This window comes from Astyanax mexicanus, chromosome 5, assembly GCF_023375975.1.
Source record: "Astyanax mexicanus isolate ESR-SI-001 chromosome 5, AstMex3_surface, whole genome shotgun sequence".
Lineage (NCBI taxonomy): Eukaryota > Metazoa > Chordata > Actinopteri > Characiformes > Acestrorhamphidae > Astyanax > Astyanax mexicanus.
The window spans coordinates 53,664,068-53,686,362 of record NC_064412.1 but is presented as its reverse complement, the minus strand read 5'-3'; the positions used below and the strand labels follow the sequence as shown (position 1 = coordinate 53,686,362).

The window sequence follows — 22,295 nt, the reverse complement described above, 5'->3', positions numbered from 1 at the left end:
TTCAACCACATTTCAACGTTGAAGGTTGGTTGTGTGCCAGCTGGAAAGAATAATAAAAGGAACAATATTTAAAGACATTTTGTTATTCTAAAAGTAGATGTTCATATAGAATAATGCTTAAGGAACCTTTTTTTTAATTGTTTTTGTTCCCTGGTGGTCCTAATCCACTTCATGTAATATCACGTAGTGCACATTGGAACAATAGATGTTTACAGAATAATACAATTTTAGATAGAATGTATATCAGAGGCAAAATGTGGTAATAAACATATATGTGAACTTTTTTTATAAATGAAAAAGTATTTGTTCATATATAAACTCAATATAAAGAAGACAAGGTTGTTGCATTTTGCAAATATGCAGCAAAATAAATGCACTTTTAAAAATGTAATACTATTTTCCTTGCAAATCCATTACTCAGTAAATATTAAGAAGGAGAAAATGGTTGTTCATTTTGTAGGGAATGAGAAAACCTTTATTTATTAATTTTTTTTTCAATGTGTTGTTTCTCAGTTTTTTTAAAATATCTTCAAGTCCACTGACTACTTATTTACTTGTAGAGACAGCATTTTATATTGGTACAAAAATGCTGATTTTTTAAATTACTTTTGCTAGATATAATTTCTACAAACAGAAGTTTATTAATTATATCCCCAAACTGCACTATTTTTCTTTTAAAAATAGCTTCTCTCACACACACCAAGATCCTAAATGCAACTAAATCAATCTTGTTTTGTCTGAAGGTCCCCACAACACCAGATGTCACACTTTTCTTGCCATCATTCTTGTGACACTATGTCCCCATAAAGCAGGGAATACAAACAGAAGAACACACACTCACACAGAGCTATATCGCGAGGTTCACGCACCTATTAGCACAGCACAACATGCCATCGATGCGATGTGAAAACAAAGGAGGAGGCCCAAAAATCCAAGTGTGCAACTCAGCGCCATGTTTGCTCTTTTTTTTTCTGTGCACTAAAAAACTCTCAGCTTGTTGCATATTGAAAAAACAGTCACCTGCAATGATGGTTTTACTGATTTATCACATATGCATCAATGAATATGACCAGAATTACATAATTACTTATAATCAATATTGCAGATGAGATCTGTAAAGAGTGACACAAGCTTAGGGTAATTATTGGGTCTGAATTATTAGCTGTAGTTACAGAAATATGAATACTGAAGAGCCAGTGCAGGATGATGCTTTCATCACTGCATCATTGCTGTAGGGATGAAGTTGGGCATTCACAGGGCACAGATGGCAGCTGTGTGTCATTTATCGGGGCCCAGAAATGAAGAAAATGCATGAGTCATTATGTTTTTCTATCCAGGCCTCCCTGCAAGCTAGAGCTTGCTATATTAAGCTTTAAGATCTAGATATTAGTGAAGCTTTTGTATATTTTATATTTTTTATGCAATTAGGCCTGTAATGATTACAACTATTTTGCCACTCATACAATGATAATATAATAGTATAGAAATGCAAATGCACAATTAAACTTGCTGTAAGAGCAAGCAACATTTTCTGAGCTGTTAACTCTGCTAACTGTGTTGGCTCTGTGCTATACTGTTCTTTCTGTAGCACTCCGTTTAATTTTATATGAGGGTTAAATGAAATCAAAAAGAAGACTTAATACAAATCTCTTATATTCACCTGACTATAAAATTCAAGATAATTATTGTGCAAAGCAAAATATATAATACAAAAACATAAATTAAAGTAACTTACAATGTTAAGTGTTTTTACAGTGTTTTTTATCATATTTTCATATTTATTTGTGTTTTCTATTTAAACTTTGTGTTTCACATAACACCCAAGTTTAGTATTATACAAATGACCAATACATAAAAAGATTTTCCCAGGGGCTTTAGATAAATGGAAATAAAACAAATAATAAAACTGTATATACTGGCTCATTCACATTAATGGGTTAATGGGTCTAAGTAAATGCAAAATAATTGAGGTATTTTCCATATAACGTACGATAAGTTGATAAAATCATTATTGTAACAGTCCTACTCACACATATTCAAAACCATAGGAAGAGAGGAATCAGCTCTTTATCATTTGACTGCATGTCCTGTACTGTTGATAAAGAGTCAGTACACACTATACAGTGAATGGAACTGTACACCCTGCTGAGCAAGACTGCTGACTGTCCAAATGGAAAACTACCAGTTCCCTCCAAACATCTGCAGCTACAAACTCAAACATTCAGCCTAAACTTTCCGTGCGCTGACCACAGTCACCATGGAGATTTTGTTTAGGATGAATCATGGATACTGGGTACATACTTTGTGTGGTGTCACCTGATTATGTAAGTGTTTCAAAGTCCAAAGATGATAAGGAATTTCTGTCTACATAATGCAATACAATAATAGCATATTTGAAGGCTGGTGTAAAAAGAATGTAAATAGTTTATTTCTAGTTTGCACTGTGGTACTACAATCACAAATCAGAAAATTTTGGTACAGACAGAAAATACCAATTATAATAGCATAGCTAATAATTTTAGTGTTTCTTAGATATATATTTACATTTATTAAAAATATGTTTTGGAGGGGCTCTAATTGGTCAAGTGGGCTATGGTCGCTGGTTCGAATCTTGTTCATGTAGCTTGCCATCGGCTACCAGAGCCCTGAGAGAGCACAATTGTCATAGCTCTCTCTGAATAGGTACATGGTGCTCTTTCCCCTCATCACTCCAAAAAGGGTGATGTCGATTAGCACAAGGCATCTGTAAGCTGATGCAAGGGCGTAGGAGCGGGCTTGATATTGGGGGGGACACATTTGCCAATATGAACCCAAGCCCACCCAATAGTTTCCTAGAACAACATTTGTGGAAATTACTTTTAATTAAAAGTAAATTATTATTATAAGGTGATTTTACAACCTAAACATGTTACTCCACATTACAGCTACTGTTGTTAGAAAAATTATGCAAGCAATGTCTGAGTTATCACCTAATATTTAAAATAATATAACAGATTATTATTATTGTTATTATTATTATTATTATTATTATTATTATTATTATTATTATGTATTGGCATGTCAATTCTGTTGTATATTTACATTTTCTCCTGCACTTTTATTTTTTTCTACTGAGAGCTCTTCTTAAGATGGTGTCCTTTTATGTAAAAGAATGTAACTTTACGTTTCATAGAGACTTTTATAAACGTCAGGATATGTGGTCTTACTGTGAAATACAAATGAACAGAAGTCACGTTACAGCAGTGTTTCTCAACCCAGTTCTTATATATTCTACTGCATATTAAAACTGTTCTGCATATTCTAGAGCTTCCTCTGGTGGATATACATGATTCATTTAGGCTCCATATGGGGGCTAAAGGATTTTTAACAGGTAAACTCAGTAAATGACTGTTTATTAGCTGATCAGGTGGAAAACACTAGTTTAGGGCAGTGATCGGGGTTAAGTAACTGCTTTAAACTACCAACTTAAAGTACTGTACGAAATTCTGGCGATCATCTACATCCAGCTTCTAGATAACTAGTTAGTTAAATCAATTTTCGTTCATTATAGCTCACAGTAAGTCCTGTAATCCTAAATGAATAAACAGTTTGAAAATTAAAGTGATTAGCTGATCAGGTACAGGGAAACATTACATATATATTTTATTTTTTTCCTTTAACCCTGACTCCCAATCTAGCTAATTCCAAAGATAAGCTTACACACTAACACAGCTGCAGTTTATTAATCACAGTGGGTTTAAACTGTGTGCTGATTCAGAGACGTGTATTTTTAACCAGCTATCAGAAACATATCATCACAGTTTGCGTGGTTAGCCTATCGTTACCTTTTCTTTTAGAAAAATCTCCGTATATCCAGATCTGTTTTAAAATCAGCTGAAGCTGCTGCGTCCCGATCCCGCTGCTAAATCTCACAGCGAGGGGGCGGGGCTTCCCCAACAGCAAACTGCCTCTGCTCCGCGCGCCGCAAAACCAGCAAACTGATTGGCTGTTTCTACTGAGAGGCGTGACTTAATACCTGAACCGGCTCCGTGATTGGTCCGGTCTGTCTCCTCATTAATAGTACAGCTGACCTGAGCGAACTGATATCATTTTTGGGGGGGACAAATCCACCTGTTTCTAATATTGGGTGGGACATGTCCCACCCATCCCCCCCGGTTCCTACGCCTATGAGCTGATGTATCGGGACCGAGTTGCTGCACTTTCCTCCGAGCGCGCTGTGATGCTCCCCCCACGTCTCCTGCAGCTATGTCTTTGTAATGTGTTCAGCATGTGGATTGGCATAGTTTTGTTGAAGAATGCATGGATGCCTCTGGTGGCATATGTTGCTCTTACATCTCAATGTATTTTTCAGCATTAAAAGAAGTGTACTGACCCTGGCTTTAGACTTATTACTGATAACTGTATGGATGGTTTATTTCATCTTTGTTCTGGAGCTCACAGTGTTCATTTCCTCAAAAAAATCTGGAATACTGATTAATCTGACCACAGTGCACATTTCCACAGTTTGATGGTCCATAGATGCTTTTGAGTCCAGTAGAGAAGTCTACACCACTTCTGGACATGGTTAACATAAGGCTTGTCTTTTACACAGTGAAATTTTATTAACTGGTATTATTGAATGTTGCTCTGTATTGTTGAGCTTGTTGATAATTGTTTGCCAAAATATTCCTTTGCACATGTGATGCTATCAGATATTTTTAAAAGACAATTCTTGATGCAGTTCCATCTGAAGGTTAGGAAACCGTGGGTGTTCAGCTTAGACTTGTACCCTTGCGCAAGCTGATGCTTCAGGTATTTTGTACTGTAGTAGTATTCTAATGACAATTCAAAATTATTTGGAAGGAGTTTTTCATTACTTTAATTTAAATGTCTTCTCTTATACACAGTTTGCATTATTAATATCATGACATGCTGGATCACTGGCTTGTCATCTTTTACCTCCAACATCATGCAACCCTACTGTGTAGTTTTAATCCTTGTTTCATTAAAAGGCCCTTAATGAGTGTAATGAGTTTCCGTTTCAGAGATGCAAGGTTATAGGATGTGTGTTTAACTGCTGGTTGTTGTTGGTTGGCATCTGTGAGGTTAGGAGAAGTCCTATTTTAGTACAGTAACTGGTGCACATACATGGGAACACACACACACACCTGCTCACCCTTAACCTGATTTGAAGTCGCAGACAGGTTGCCATGGAAACTGCATTGGCCATTTGCATTCAACAGTGACAGACAAAGAGGATGTACTATAGGTCACAGTGCCAACACCAACACACACACATGCACACACACACAATGATGTCTGAGCAATGTTAGCAAACATGCTTATAGAGTACTACCTTTGGGCCTGAACCTGCCACAACATCCTCCTTTATTTCCATCACTTCTTAACACTTCATTTAACACTCTACTTAGAATGACATATAAACTAGTTTATTTCATGCAGTAAAGCTTTCAAATATTAATGAACAATATTGAAAGATATTGAAGATATTGAAATAAATATGCAGCTGTCACAATATGATGAAAAAACTATTAAAAAAATATTCTTTCATAAATTCCATTTTATAACCAGTGACTAAAAATGGATGAGTTCACATTCACTATTAGTTTGTGCTGTTGTAGTTTGTGTCACCATGTCTACTTTGCAAAATGTGTAGATAATTCTTCTTACTGATCTAAAGATATTCAAGCTTGAGTAGTGAAGAGGCAGCTTCTCTATTTTTAACCCCTTCGGACCTAAATTATCTCCAGTGCTGAAAAAATGTAAGACTGCTGTTTTGTCTGTAATGCAAAATAAATCTGACTCTAATATTCTACCATAAAATTATTAATGCAAATCCAATTATTATTTCCATTGCATTGGAGGCCTGTGTGTATTGTTTTATATTTCATCTTGACCTTTTTATTTCATATACCATTCCTAAAAAGTGTTCTAAATCACACAAAATTAGTAAAATTTAGCTGTACCCTCAATGGTACCACTGTTTTTTCCAGTGCAGTAGGCGGGGCCAAGATAATGTTTCATTGGTTTATAAATGTGTAGATTGGCTGGTTCATGGTCTATTCTGATGTACAACAGCTCTCAAATAGTTTTTTGTATTATATACAACAAAACCTTTTTTTTAAATATATGATGTCCATTATAAAGGATGCAGAGGCTGAAAGGGTTAATATTAGCATTGTGATACAAAGTGGCCTTAAATGGGGCATTGTTTTGGCTGAACCTTTCAGACCTATCAATAAAGGTTCCTTCAAAATAGTGTTAATTTAAATGTTAGAATTATAATAAATAAGAGCTTTTTTTTTTTATTTACCTGAAATTATGGAACCCAACAATCAATGATTTATAATGGAATATCAAAGTATCAGGTACCCAAACTTTTTCAAACTACTGTATGGTCCTATAAGAATGTATAATAATGTGTAATTCTGGGCCATGTTTTTAGTTTTATGTCTTCTCATAGTTCTTCATTATCTGTGTACCTGGTTTCTGAATCATAGACATCACTGTCTGATTTTTATTTTTAAATACACATGACTCACGCTTACACCCATCTGCCTCCACTCCTCATTTATTACAACATAAAGCCTGTTTGTACATGCAGGGTAGAAACATACAATGGAATTCAAGCTTGGAATCACTGATCATAAGATCTAATGTATGTTTGTTCAGTTATATTTATAATATAATTTATAATATAATAAAAAACCTAAAGTTAATTAAAGTATGCATCTTAGATGTTACAGGTCAAAATATCACATTGTAGTGTATAACTGTTTGATACCTGTAAAGCACAACACTAAACAGATTAAAATATCTGCAGAAATATATACAGGGGTATGAATAGGTTTCTTGATATTTTTTATTGTATTTGTTTTATTTAGATATATTTGAAATATATTTACAAATAGTCCTAAATGGGAGGGGATGAAACAGCGCCCTCTAGTGTGAATGTATAATAGTTGCATGCATGTACTTTAATGTACCGTATATGTATTTATTTGTAAGTGTTAATAAAATAGCTTTATTTTTACATTCTACAGACTAAAGCAGGCTCTTTTGTGTGGTAAAATAAAGATATATTTTTATATTTATATTTATTCTATTAACATCAGTCTGACTGTGAATGTGAAGGGGAAACAGCGCCCTCTAGTGTGCGGCTTGTGTCAGTGTTCATGTGAATATAAACTGTCCCGGTAGCCGTAGCTCCATCAAGGCTGATTCATAGAGAGACTGCCCACTTTCAGGAAGTTAATGGAATGAACGGAGCTAAATGGTAAAAACTTTAATTCAGTACTAACAAGACTCTTTGTGTTTACAGTTATGCACATTATACAAGCAGAGACAGAGCAGCTACTGAACATCTCTCTGCTTCAGTTTCAACCCAATAATTTTCTATTCAGTTACAGTATTAAGGCTTTGACAGGATGCTGTTCAATTTAAAACAGATGAAAATGACACATTCAAATTCACAATGTATTCAATTATCAGTTAACTACTTGTCCAAGATATTCCTTACATTTTAAAAAAGTATAATAATGTTTTTTTTTTATTGTAAAAGCAAGTAAAGCTTACATGTTTTTGTCTGATTTGTTACAGCAAACAGAATTTTGGCAGTAAAAATGCTATTGCTACTGTGAGCTGACTGGTTTGAATAGTTTATAGCTGGAGTTTAAAAGCTTTAAAATTATGTCTTCAGTACTGAAACATTTGACATTGTTCTGTTTTAAGGAAAGGAGTACAATTTTCAGTTAAAAATCACCAAACATGTATAAACTATGATTTCACTTAATTTCACCTTAATAGGGCTGTCATATTAACACTTACAGAACTAATATATTGTTAAAAAAACACTGATTAATTTAGTTTGGTAAGCAGTTAGCTGTTAGCTATTATCCTTAATCTGCCATTTTGGGGTTAATAAAAAAAGCCCCAGAGCAGATAATATGAATGAAAATATGTTTACTATAAGCAATGACTATGTTGACTAAAACAATAAAAATAAGCTTCTTTTTTTATATTTTATTTAAACTTTTCTAAGTAAACTAACTATTTTTATTCATATTTGCATCATTTTAGGCAGACTCAGCAACAGCTTCTTTCACCAGGCAGTCAGACTCCTCACACACACACACACATGCTTTTTTCAGTAACTGCTGTGATCATATATGTTCTATATGTTACAGTATGTTACATATCTCTGCACCTTATCCTCACCATACACATGTCATTGTACCATATCGGTACTGCAGTGTCCTGTCTGTTAAATTGTCTTTATTGTAGTGTTTTTTTTCTATGTTGCACGATTTGTTGCACACTTGCATGTATGTTGTCTATTGTAATGTTGTTCCATGTTGCACCAGACTCACTCGTGAGCGCCCTCTTGCGGTCTAACAAACCCGTACAAGATTCTAAATTGTGTATTCTCCTCTGTAGATGACCTGTGGCTCCATCCCAGCAGACTGCTGCTGTCCGGCTGCACAACAAGCGAGAGAGGATAATAAGTTATTAGCTCCTCCTGATTCAGCTCTAATCCCCCACAGTCCAGTTCCCGCTCCGGACCCGAGGGGCTTCTGCCAGGTGAGTGCACCTGAGTTACACTGCTGCTATAGATATATAACATAGATAATGATGGGACTGGGATGAGGCAGGGTGTCCCCCGCTGCTCCTCCTGACTGTCTCATGAGCTCTGACTGCCGCAGGCGAAGCTTAGTCCGTCCTGAAGACACTACAGGCCTGCCTGCCTCTGTTATAGAGGTTTAAATAAATAAATACAGTTTAAATAACCTGCTTGTTTTTAATAAAAGATTAAGATTCATAGTGTTTAGAGAAAATAACGCTTTTTTCAGCTTTCCCAGATAACTAAGCAGTCTGCAGCCGGTGGGTGATCATCAGTATGATGGGAATAACAGTGCTGCCTGTTATATTTACAGGCATTTTAGCTACATGTATATACATTTTAGCTAAATGAATACAGTGGAGTTGTGGCCATTATAGCTAGTGGTCTTTAAGTGGTCAGATCACTGTTGTTTTTAGGTCAGAATTGTCTTCTTGTGTGTTATTCCTATGTAATTAACTAGCTGTGGGATTTTTGCATGAAATATTAATGCTATATAAATGCTATATAAATATATTTTAACTGTACGTTTTTACTGTTGTAATAGGCTGTGAACACTGTTAGTGTGTGATGGTTTATGAGTTTATATGGTTTATATGAGTTATATTTATACGCTGTCAGATAAACTGGGCCGCCGGCCGGTCAGTCGGTCGGTCTTCCTCCGCGGGGCTCTTTATTTATTTACACCCTTAAAATTGGTATTAAAACGGCTGGTTCTAACCCCCACATCAGCGCTAAATGCGTTATAACAGTCTGTTGGGTTCGTTAGTTTGTTATCAGCTGTACTAAGCGCGCGGTTGGACCGCGGTTTGGTTCTGTATGGTCGGTTCAGTGTTTGGCATCGCAGCAGGGCGCGGACTGATCAGCGCTGACGTCACCCCGGCATTTCCTGCACATGCGGCGCCCGGCCAGCAGAGCGCTTCTACAGCCGAGCCAGGCCGGGGCGCGTCCCAAACCGAGCACTACATCAAACATGCTGCCTACTGAGGGAACATTCCAAACCAGGAAGAAGTAACAGTCGGCTGCTCAGATTTAAAGAGACACTAAACCCTCTGATTTTTGCTAAGTTCACCCTCGGCTCAAATTGGAAAAAGGAAAAAAAATGGAGGGGTAGTTTGGGAGGGGCACTGGGTGATGTATGGGTTTAGAGGCAGGGCAGGAGGGAGAGCTGATTGGCTAAGCTGCAAAAGAAAGAGTTTAAAGAGCTTTCTTTAAAGTGGTATATTGTGTCATGAGAATTCTTTCTCTAATTAAATTGTAATTAATTACATTAAAATTACATTAAATTGATGCAAAAAATAAGAATTGAAATTTTAATTTAAAGATAAATTATGTTCAATAGATATATTTTCAAATGTTTCCTAAAAAATGTCAAATGAATTGAATTGAAATGCAGTACAAAATTAAAATCTTTGGACGGTATACAGTATAGTAAATTTGAATGTGTCATTTTTATCAGTTTTAAATTGAACAGCATCCTGTCAAAGCCTTAATACTGTAACTGAATAGAAAATTATTGGGTTGAAACAATGACTGAAGCACAGAGATATTCAGTAGCTGATCTGCCTCTGCTTGTATAATGCGCATAACTGTAAACACAAAGAGTCTTGTTAGTACTGAAACACTGGTGTGTGTGTGTGGGCAGCATGTCGGATAAAAGTGAGCTGAAGGCAGAGCTGGAGAGAAAGAAACAGCGGCTGGCTCAGATCAGGGAGGAAAAGAAGAGGAAAGAGGAGGAACGGAAGAAGAAAGAGGTGAGTGTGTCGTCATTTAGCCTATGGCACTTATACTTCTATATCTGGACTTCTATATTCTGGTCTGACATTTCTAAATCTAAAAAAGCACAAAGAAAGTTATAATGGAGATTGTACTTTAAATATAGAATCTGCCAGAGGGAATCTCAGTAGATAGACATTTGCTTCTGTCCGAAACCTGTACAGAACACTTTTATGTAACAGTGATTTTTGTATTTTACACTTTTCTCTAACTGAAATATAAAGAAGTTTTCTTTGTACCTTTTTTAGTATTAAAGCTTTTTGTTTTAAGTTTTAAGTTTGATGGGAGCTGATTGCTATTCTTAAAAAAATGTTATACATTTTTATTGTGTTTGCACAGTTTTGACTCCCTAGAAAATAAATGTAAAAGTAAAACAATTAGCATATTTGAAAGCTTAAATATTTGTATATTTAAAAAAAAAAATCCAAAAATCCAAATAATTCTATGTAAGAATTTAAAAATAATACAAAATTCAATTGCTCATGTATTTGAAGATTATCCGGATATATATTTTTGTACTGTATTGCTCAGAACTGCATAACAGGAATAATGTACACTGTATGTCCAAATGTTTGTGGACGCATCTTCTAATGATTGCATTCAGTTTCAAAAGTTTCACCCATTTCTGACACAGATGTACAAATGCAAAAGGACACAGCTTGTGTAGTCTATATTGAAGAAGTGTAGTCTATCTTTACCTATTGTAGTCAGTAGGTAAAGTGTATTAATGGTTATAAATTATGTAAAACACCTTAAAAACATTAGATCTTTTTGCAGACTGATGGACGTAAGGAAGGCTCATCTCCCCCAAACGATGACTCTGATCTGGAGAGGAAGCGAAGGGAGGCGGAGGCTCTGCTGCAGAGTATGGGCATCACTGACCCTGCCATGGGTATGAGATCTACCATTGCATCATGGGAAATGTAGTGTTGTCAATCTAGAGGTGTCAGACATTTACAGTAACAGTTAGGACCTATTTCTGGGTGTTTAATAGATGTTGTTTGAGTTTTGTTCAAATATACACAGTTTCTTCTTATATTTTGACTATTAAATGAATTTCATTTGTTAGCCATACATGTTTTGATGTCTGAACTATATTTTTAGTTTTGCACTGGAGCTACAAGGCTAAAGTGGCTATCAAGAAGTGAAAATCATACCCCACTAATTGTCATTATGTAAACTGCATGATTTCACACTTGAAATAGTTTTGATTGGTTAGTTAATTTAAGATAAAATTTTCAAAAGGAAAAATAGATAGTCTGCTGAAAATTTCAGCTCATGACCAGCTTAGTTGCTTGTTTAGTAGCTGGTTGCAGATTATCTAAGCCAACTTTTGACCAGCAGAGTCACTCATATACTGGTCAGGAGCTAATCTATTCAACCTGCTTGACTAGCCATTTGTTTTTAGCATTTGCTTTTAGGCTTATATTTATTAAAATAAAATTAAAAGCAATTCTTCTAGATTTTTATGAATAATTGTGATTATCTTTTAAAACAGGTTATGCATGCTGTTTTAATGCTTGTTGTTAACCCAGTCATTGTTTTCATGTATCTGAATGTTGTAATATTTGAAGAGTTCATTTGCAAAAACAGATAAAGATATGTTTAAATTATTGCACTTCTCTGATTTTGCAAATGGACTCTTCAGTTAAGTCCTTTGTCATGTATGTCCTCTGATGTCTTTTTACACCATATATAATTCCTGCATGATTTTAACCTCTTTTTGCATGTTTGTCTTCTCTTTCCATTTAACTTTTTTATTTGGCATTACTTTCCCTACTTTTCCCTTTCCTCATTTTCTTCCATGCTTTCTCTTTTCTTGTTTATTATTTTTCATTTTTTGTTTGCCTCCGGATGGACCTTTCCCGTGTGTGTGTGAGTAGTGCAGCCCCTGCGTGTAGTAACAGAAGATACATGTTTGTTTCATTATTTAGTCCCCCCTCCTATGTCCCCCTCTGCTAAATCGGTGGGCAGTGAGACAGGCAGCCAGGACTCTGGAGACGGAGCTACAGGACCCAGGTAACCCTTCATGCACTAATACTACTTTATTAACCCCTTACAGAAATACTCCTGTATTTTCAAGCCTAATCTTTACCTGCAGCATCTGCTACATTTTGTCAATTTCCAAATTGCCAATATCTCTGCACTGAAAATCTGTTAAACATATGAGAAACTAAGCACAAATGTTTGGTAATTATGTATATTAATTTAAAAATGAATATATAAGGAAACCTATTCAGTTGCTGGAGTCTGTGAGTAAATAAACCTGGTGTAGACACATCCCTGACCAATAGATAGCAGTGTTGCACTCTTATCTTTAGACCCTACTGTTCTGATTGGATGAAAAGTAACCCTTTCTAAAGCACATTAAGGTCAACAGTATTTCAATGTATAAATTCATAACACATGTTTGCCTGCATTCCAACACACATGCATCCCAGTGCTCTGTGTAAATAACAAATTTCCAACATTTTACAATAATGTTCTCTTGAGCTCTTTTCTCTGTAAGGATGTATGTGTTTGTGTGTCTCTGTGTGTGTATGTGTGTGCAAAACTTTACATTATGGCTTTCCCTTTAACCGGTCTTACATTTTTTCTCTGTTTGCATGCATGCCTACTTCTATATGTGTGTGTGTGTACGTATGTGTGTGTGTGTGTGTGTGTGTGTGTGTGTGTACGTATGTGTGTGTGTGTAACAGGACTCTACACTGGGACTCTGACCCCTCTACTCTGCTGCTGCATTCAGACTCTCAGCTTGGGTACTGCTCTCTGCTCTTCATTCTCTGGTTCTGTGTGTGTTCGCTGTCTTTCCTGCTTTAAAACACTCCTGACCAGCATTATACACATTTACTCTTTGTTTTTTGACCCTGTTTCCCACAGTAGCACATGTTCAAAACCATTCAAAACAGGAAGCAAATCATCTGCATCAGTAGGTGATGGTCCTCTCATGTACTCGCAGATGCATTTCTGCTGATAACACAGTCTGTTTTTTTCCTTTACCTATAAGAGCCCATGGTGCTGTATTTCACAGATCTTTTAAAAGCTGTGTAAAGTTCATCACAGCACTCTGTCTTTCATTATTCAGAAATGTGTCTGGGCTCTTGTGGGTCTCCTAGGTGGGTTTCAGGTCCTGTATTTCTGTTTGGGACCAATTTTGGAACCTGTATTTCTGTTTGGGGGCAATTTAGAACCCATATTTCTAGTTGGGGCCAATTTAGAACCTGTATTTCTCTTTGGAACCTGCATTTTAGGTTTCTAGGTGGGAAACCCATACAGGCCCAACTATGGATGTCAAATCCGATCTTTTCTAATTAAATTTGAGCCATTTTATAAGTGGTCTTAAATTGGATATGTAAATAATACATGGCTATGAGACATAAATGTGAGAAAACAATAGTAATAGTTCTAATTACAGAAGATATCAATAACTGTATTCTATATCACTGACTGAAAAATCAGTAGCAAGAACTATTTACTAGAAATTCTAACTTTTTATTATTTAGAGTTAATCAATTGTAATTGATTATTTTAAAGCATTATGCTTCTCTAGATAAACTAACAGCGAATGAAAGTCTGTAGCTGTCATGGTTCCTTTGCAAGAATACTAACTGGTGGCTGTTTGCTTTCATTCATTGTTAGCAACATGGTAGCTTTTTAATGGAAATGTTTCTTCTGTGTTCTGATTCATCCATGTGGCGGGCTGGTAAATCCACACTTTGAGTGATTCACAGTTTGAGATTTTTTGTGTGTGTGTGGTTGTGTGTGTTATGCTGACTGTTTCTCATTCTCAGGCGGCTTCCTCTGAGGTTGGGTATGGCTAAAGTGACTCAGGTGGACTTCCCTCCGAAAGAGATGGTGTCCTACTCTAAAGAGACACAGACCCCCACTCAGACCCAGATTAAGCATGGTACATCCCATGTCCTCCCCAGTATCAAATCTCAGTGTACTGGTTCCTGTTCTGTATGATCTGTAATTGTGTGTTTTTTAATGCAGCAGTAGAAGATGAGAATGAGGAGGAGGACCTGGCTGTGGTTCAGTCGACTCTGGAAGCTCCTCAGGAGAATGAGTCCCAAGAAACTGAAGAGGAGGGTAAGGGAACCTTAAACTCACAAATTGCAAATTGCAAATTTGCCAAACTGCCCTATTAACCTGTTCTTCCCTCTCTTCTGCACTATAGCGCCCCCTCATGAGCTGACGGAGGAGGAGAAGCAGCAGATCCTGCATTCAGAGGAGTTTCTCACCTTTTTTGACCACAGCTCTCGCATTGTGGAGCGGGCACTCTCAGAGCATGTGGACGTCTGCTTCGACTACAGCGGCCGAGACCTGCAGGACAAGGAGGGGTAAGGAGTGTGTGTGTGTGTGTGTGTGTGTGTACTGGTAACATCCTCAGTGCAACATTATCCAGGCTTATCTGAAGAACCAACATTTATTTTAAGAGTCTAATGTAGCCTAGTTGTGTTCCACCTACACACTTTACCATAATTCCTGGTATTTGCTTATTTGAGTATTTTTGAGAGGAACAAAAAAGGATTTTATGCATTAAAAACAACAAAAGTACTATTCATCTATATGTTTTTGCTTGTGAAAGATCCATATTACAGTATGTAATAGTAGAATACAATACAATAAAAAAATATTCATCAGCTGCCAGCTCACCTCAATAAACATCATTAAACACTGATTATACAAACCAAGTATTATTGCATAATAAATGTAATTTTACTAGATTCCAGTATGTAAATTTAGTCGTTTGTATTGTATAGATCTGAAAAATAGTACTACACATTGTGAACTGTTGGTGATAGTAATGCTTATCACTTTTTGTGTTTGTGTGTGTGTGTGTTTGTATTTTAGAGACACTCAGGGTGGGACTAAGCTGTCACTTAACAGGCAGTTTATGGATGAACGCTGGTCCAAACACAGAGTGGTCACCTGTCTGGACTGGTCTCCTCAGGTTTGTCAGTTAAACTCCTCTAAGGAGGCCCTTAAAAAGACAGCTGAACTAAATGTGCTCAGAATGATGAACAGATCTGTAGATGATTTAGATGCGACTGAGAAAGTGTACTAAATTAAACTAATTTAGTTCAGTTATTTTATAGTCCAAAATTTACAAATCAACCAAGCTGCAGCAGAATTGTAAATTTTATTTTCTGGACCTTTTTTTAAGTTTTCCATATATCAATCCACACTTACTTAATAAAGATATTTGTTTAACATAATTAAAAAATATTAAAATTATTAATATGACAGTAATGGCAGTCTGACAGTCTAGGCTTTTGAATGGAAGTAACAGTCCTGATTTTTCTAATGGCTCTCTCTCTCTCTCTTTCTCTCTCTCTCTCTCTCTCTCTCTCTCTCTCTCTCTCTTTCTCTCTCTCTCTCTTTCAGTATCCTGAGCTGCTGGTGGCGTCGTACAGCAGTAATGAGGAAGCTCCTCATGAGCCTGATGGAGTTGCTCTGGTGTGGAATATGAAGTACAAGAAAACCACCCCCGAATACGTCTTCCACTGTCAGGTGAGATATCCTTTCACACAGATTTTTTAAAATTTAAATAAAATTTAAAGTCTATTTAAACACAAGACAAGGTAATCGAAATGTCAAAAGGGTGTGGCTACAGACAAGGCACAGGTGAGGCACATAAGTGGGAGGAAGGAAAATGTGCCCATAATCAGAGAGAGGAAATTAAATATTAAGGGCAATCAGATGATGACAAGATCAAGCAAGGCAGAATGTTACATTGTACCCAGTAGTAATTCTTTTACAACACGTTTCCATTACTTTTTAGCCACATGAGCCTCATAATGGTCCCAGCACAAATCTGCAGCTATCTAATTGACTATCTTTAGGTTAAACAGGAAAACTGGGATTAGTAATTTCAGGGCTTTTTTCTCTCTCTCTCTCTCTGTTTTCAGTCGGCAGTGATGTCAGCAGCGTTTGCTCGATTCCATCCTAATCTGGTGGTTGGAGGAACCTACTCTGGACAGATTGTTCTGTGGGACAACCGGAGTAACAAACGCACTCCAGTACAGAGAACACCACTCTCTGCCTCTGCACACACGGTACACACCCATGCATGTCTTCATCTATTTTTTTTTTACTTTTTTGTCTTTGTCTTATTGTTAGCATTGCTGATTTTCTAGGGTTTGATTAGAAATGATTTGGAAGTGTTAAGGAATTAGTTTTTAAATTGTACTTTTTGTAAATATTAGACCATTTATAAATGATCTTTAAAACCTAAAAATCTTAATTGGTTTGAAATTACAGATAATTGTTTATTTTATAAAATTATAGTCTTCATAGTAAGCTTTATATTATTCATATTGTATTATAAAATAGCAATATTTGGGGATGAGGAACATACCTCATTCCCTGCCTGTCAATTCCTTCTCTTTTTGTGTCCAGCACCCGGTGTACTGTGTGAGTTTGGTGGGCAGTCAAAATGCACATAACCTCATCAGCATCTCCACTGATGGCAAAATGTGCTCCTGGAGTTTAGACATGCTGTCCACTCCACAGGTAACACAGATACACACATACACACTTAGACACACAACTTATGCTGCACATCCGAACCCTTTAAACTGTATTTGCACAAGTATCTAAACTCATCTATGTGTGTCTGTGTATCTGTGTGTGTGCAGGACAGTCTGGAGCTGGTGTTTAAGCAGTCTAAACCTGTGGCAGTGACCTCCATGTCTTTTCCTCTGGGCGACGTCAATAATTTTGTGGTGGGCAGTGAGGACGGCACAGTCTACACAGCATGCAGACATGGAAGGTTTGTGTTTTTTTTTTACCTACAGGTTTTTAGTTCATTTTTTATCTGACATAGTGAAGCTCATATTGGTTGCTGAGGACTTTACGGTTCAGGAAACAAAAGCACATTTTTTCCCTAGAATTACAAATTACACAGAGACTTATTTCTCACCAGTAAACACTGTACGAATAGAATGAGGTCTCAGATTTTATGATAAAAGTATGAAATGGTGTACATGAATAGAGAGTTCAGTGTAAAAATATATAGAAGTAAGTAAGTGTGTAAACTACGTCAAAAGCTTTTATTGCTATATTTTGACCCACTGTGTGTGTGTGTATCATAGTAAAGCGGGGATCAGTGAGATGTTTGAAGGTCATCACGGTCCAGTTACTGGATTGGACTGCCATATGGCTGCTGGACCTGTAGACTTCTCTCACCTGTTCGTGACTTCATCCTTCGACTGGACCGTCAAACTGTGGAGCACCAGGGTATAGAACAACCTCACACACACACACACACAAACACACACACACACACACACATAGGCACTGACTTACACAAGATTTCCTTCAGCATTAGTATAGCTGCATTACCCACCAATGTTTTATCTCTCTCATTGATAGTTCTATAAGTCTCAGCTTGTCCAGAAATGCATGTGTAAAGCGTGTTCTGTATAAGTGGTGGCCCAAATTACACAAGCACAAATTACATTTCCCGACAGTTGGGGGACCCAACAGCAAGAAAAGCCAGAAGTCTATTTTTTTTTAGTTTCTTCCTGAGGTAAATATGAGTATACATTTTTCATATTTTCTCTCTGTAGAACACTAAGCCCCTGTACTCATTCGAGGATAACTCGGACTATGTGTATGATGTCATGTGGTCCCCTGCCCACCCTGCCTTGTTCGCCTGTGTTGATGGAGTAGGACACCTTGACCTGTGGAACCTCAACAATGAGACAGAGGTACACATTTGTTTGTAATTGTTAAATAAATACAAGCATGTTAAAAATTTGCCCTTTATTTTTTAGTTTAAGTATGGTGTATTCAGGACTTTTTCAAAAATATATATATATATAAATAGTATTTACACTCTCTCTCTCTGTGTTAATTATGCTGCAGGTTCCAACAGCTAGTGTGACAGTGGAGGGAAATCCAGCCCTGAACCGTGTGCGCTGGGCAAATTCAGGCAGAGAGGTTGCTGTTGGCGACTCTGAGGGTCAGGTGCACATTTACGACGTGGGAGAGGTAATACACACTCTGGTTTAACTTTAACTGTATATGGACTATAAGCATGTTTGCCATACATTATATAACAGTAAATCTGAGTGGTCCAAAGGACTAAGGCGCTGCCACTATAATCTAAGAATCAGCAGCCGGAGTCCGAGAGAGCATAATGGTCCTGGCTTTCTCCCCCATCAGTCTTATTGTGATGTCGGTCAGCGCTGGCATCTGTTAGCTGGTGTATCAGAGCTTGGTGTACAGCACTTTCCTCCGAGAGCATTGGATGCCCAGTGATGCTGCAAAACGTTTAACTGAATGTGAACCGTCAAGATAAATCCGATCTGAGCGAAAAAAACGGATTTCAGCAATGTGGCTGGTAATGTAAACATGGCCTTAGTGAAGTCTGTCACACCCCCACATTCCCAACTCAGGCCAAACATATTGCATGGAGCACCATCGTTCTAGAGAACACAGTAAGTTACCTGTATTTGTGTGTAATGTGAACGAATCTGTCCCTGAAATGTGTCACGTGCTGCACATTGATACCTGTATAAACGTCTCCTTCTTCACCAACAACAAAAAACCTCATATTAGAGAGACCAGAGACTCGTAGCTTTATAAAGTGGAATGGAGGAGTTAGCAGCTCATATGTGGAGCTTCTTTTGCTGGAGTGGAGAGTAAACAGCTGGTCTAAAAGTTCATGCTCAGGTCGAGGAGGTAAAAAAAAGCCAGGCCAAGGCCAAGTGGCTTGCTTTTGCTGTTTTTGAGAACCACATAGCACATGCGTAAAAAAAGGGGACGCATTAATTCTAATTTGACCATTCACATTTATGTTGCACATCCGTGGATCGGATATGTATCCGATTTAGAACCACATATGGAAGTGGCTCAGATCTGATTTGAGAGAAAAAAAAAATCGGATTTGGCACGTTCACACAGCCAATCAAAAAAATCAGATTTGAGTCACTTCAGCCTGATAATGTGAACGTAGCCTAACACTCTTATTGCTGAATGCTCCAAAATCTAATAGAAATTCTTTCCTGGACAGTAGAGGCAGTTACTCCAACAAAATCAGGATACACTCTTTTTTTAAAAACCCTAGATTTCTGAAAAACTGAAAATCACTAAGCAGATGCCTCAATACTTCTGTCTATGTAGTGTACCTAAATTGAACGATTGAATGATTTACCATGTGATACAGTATATAATATACACTATTAATGTTTATTTATTGTGTCGTTAATCTGTTTTACAGCAGATCGCCGTGCCGCGGCAGGACGAGTGGACTCGCTTCGTGCGAACTCTCCATGAGCTTAACGAGAACCAGGAGGATGCAGAGGAACTGGCAACCCAGCGCCTCGTTGCATGAACCCAGAGGGTCTGGCAACCCACGTAAATACTTACACCTGAAAGGAAGAGTGAAGTTTCAGCTTCTTGCAGTTTTAAGTGTTCTGAGCGACAATCTAGAGTTTTCTTTCAGCTTGCTGATACAGTTTCCCTGGAGTTCAGGATACGAGAAGTGAAGGTCGAAGAGAGTATTTTAAGCTCATAATTCTAGTAATTAATAGCAGGTAAATTATTAATGAGGTGGGATATGAAGAATGAAGGTGCAGTGGTGTGATTAGCTACAAGCTGCAGCTAACTGGTTCTTTCAGCACTGCATTTTGACCAAGGGCTGATCTTCAGACAGTTGGGAAAATGCCTAGAGCAACAGTTCACACTAACTCACTATAAACCACCATATGCAAGCTTTGTACTGTACACTTTACTGTATAAATATATCTTCAGCTTAACTTTCTTACAGTAGCTGCAGTACTTTTTTACTTTTATAGAATAACACACGCATAATTGAGTGCATACAGTTAAATAAAACATTGGGTTTTCCAAAGCAGAACTTTCATAGAGAGGGAGGGAAGCTGTTTTTAATTTAAAACAAATCAGATTTTAATTTGAAAAGCATTTAAAAATGGTTCTGGATGGTTTTATCAGAATATTATGACCACATCCTTTTTTTATATAAACATTCGCTCTATTCGTATCTCCACTAATAATATAGAACATTTTGTAGTTCTATAGTAGTTCACTCAATAGTAAGGATCCCACAGGGCCATTACAGAGTATGCATTATTTGGGAAGGTAATCATTTTCAGTAGGGCTGCAATGATTAGTCGATATAATCTGCAATATATATTCTAAAAATGTGTAGATTCCAAATATTCATTAAACATGAGGTAACTACATGGCCTCCATCCACATGGTTGGGCACCAGTTCCAGTTACAGCTGAATTAATGCTTTTAATCCCAGAAAAAACTCTTAATTAACATTTAAAAAGCCATTTAAATGCCTGATTAAAGGGCCGATTACTGTTGTTTTGCTGTTTTCCTCGGGTTTTAAGAACTCTGCGCTGACTCAGCTCTCGATCGGTCCGGACCCAAGACTGCATTGTTCAATATCACAATATATATCATCAACAAAAGAACATTTGCAAAAGTTGTAAAAGTTTTCCAATATCGAGCAGCCCTAGATCCGATACAGCAGTGCTGATGGTGTTTTTAAACACATCAGTGAGACTGCTGGACTGAGCCAACAGTGCCCTGTGGGCAACACAGTGCAACATACACTGTCAAGCAAACCACCAAGTCATTGCTGAGAAAGAGTGTAGAAACAAAGAAATTGAGTGAGATTTTATTCCAGTTTTTCCATTCTAATTCCAAATTGTAATGTAGTGTTTACATAATGTAAGGTTATCAAAAAATGCTACCTGGATTTAATACGACATATGTTATATGTTAATTTTATGTTACATTTTTTTTTATCTTGCACTGCAGGTTTACTGTGGTGTTTAAGTGTTTTAAACACTTAAACTGCTCCTGTTGGAAAATCAAAAATGTTACGAGCAAAAAGCCTCAACCATTCATTCCATCAAACCACGCCTCACAGTCCATTACATATATATTTCTATACAATGATGAGCTTTGGGCATTCTTGGATGAATTACTAAAATATATAATTGTACTATTTAGACAAGGGTGCCCAAACATCTGCACAAGACACAATACGCTTCCATTCCTTTCTACTGTAAAAAAAACTATTTTATTTATTTTGATGTAATAAATTTATTAACTTCTAAAAACTATGAGCAGAAGCACTCACCAGTTTTATTTAAAATTAATGACCTGGTGGTGACTGTCGCACAAATTTGTATGGACACTATACAAAAAACATTAAAAATACATTTTTATATTGGCCTGTCAGTATTTTCTATGTGGATATTAATATACAAAACAGAAGACGTTTTCTGTGGCTTTTAGGTCACATTATGAACACTATTCTACTGTAAGTTAAAATAACTTTAAAAAAAAAAGTTACCTGTGGATTTGAGGACTTTATACTTTTTGTGTTCCTTGTTGTTTACTTTTAACCTTGCTACTTATAAACCCTTTTACATAATATAGAATTATTTTTTCCTTTACTGCCTTGATTTCTCAAGTTCAGAGGCATGCCTGTTACAAATCCCTCTCTCATATTATATACTATTCTTTATTGCCTTTACCCAGCTGATACATGCCAAAAGTCATGGGACAGCACAGCAGCATGTAAACAGATCATGAAGTGTTATCTTGTGAGTGAGGCTGGACGCTGGCCAGCTTGCTCATGACAAGGCTGATGTGAATTATGGGATTTGGAGGGATTTGGAGGGATTTGGAGTGTCCGTCAGATGCATGGGACATTCCAAACAACATAGAAGGCATTCCCACCCACAGTGTCCCATGACTTGTGGCATGTCAGTGTGTGTTAGTTTGAACCAAAGCTCCACTGCTTATGTCTGTATTTCCAATTTTCTAATCTGAATTATGTAGGAATTTAAAGAAATAAACTGACCAATCCCAGCATCTAAACTTGTTTCATGTTTTCAATTCATTTATA

General features: G+C 36.9%; 1 protein-coding gene across 5 annotated transcripts; it reads left to right on the top strand.

The window, feature by feature from the left end:
* Window positions 1–8,066: 8,066 nt before the first annotated feature.
* On the top strand, window positions 8,067–22,267 carry dync1i2b (dynein, cytoplasmic 1, intermediate chain 2b). Of its 5 annotated transcripts, none has more exons than XM_049479173.1 (17): window positions 8,067–8,580; window positions 10,263–10,371; window positions 11,171–11,285; window positions 12,277–12,412; window positions 13,093–13,152; window positions 14,185–14,300; window positions 14,390–14,482; window positions 14,571–14,733; window positions 15,248–15,347; window positions 15,782–15,907; window positions 16,306–16,452; window positions 16,796–16,909; window positions 17,035–17,168; window positions 17,491–17,635; window positions 17,968–18,108; window positions 18,266–18,391; window positions 19,623–22,267. In XM_049479173.1, exons 2-17 carry the CDS (start codon window positions 10,264–10,266, stop codon window positions 19,734–19,736), a joined length of 1,938 nt encoding a protein of 645 aa, XP_049335130.1. In that variant the 5' UTR covers window positions 8,067–8,580; window position 10,263; the 3' UTR covers window positions 19,737–22,267. The 5 variants fall into 5 exon arrangements, with proteins under 5 accessions (XP_049335130.1, XP_049335129.1, XP_049335132.1 ...); XM_049479172.1 differs by having other exon boundaries at window positions 8,070–8,580; window positions 14,387–14,482; XM_049479174.1 differs by having other exon boundaries at window positions 8,074–8,580; window positions 12,328–12,412; window positions 14,387–14,482.
* The last annotated feature ends 28 nt before the right edge of the window (window positions 22,268–22,295 follow it).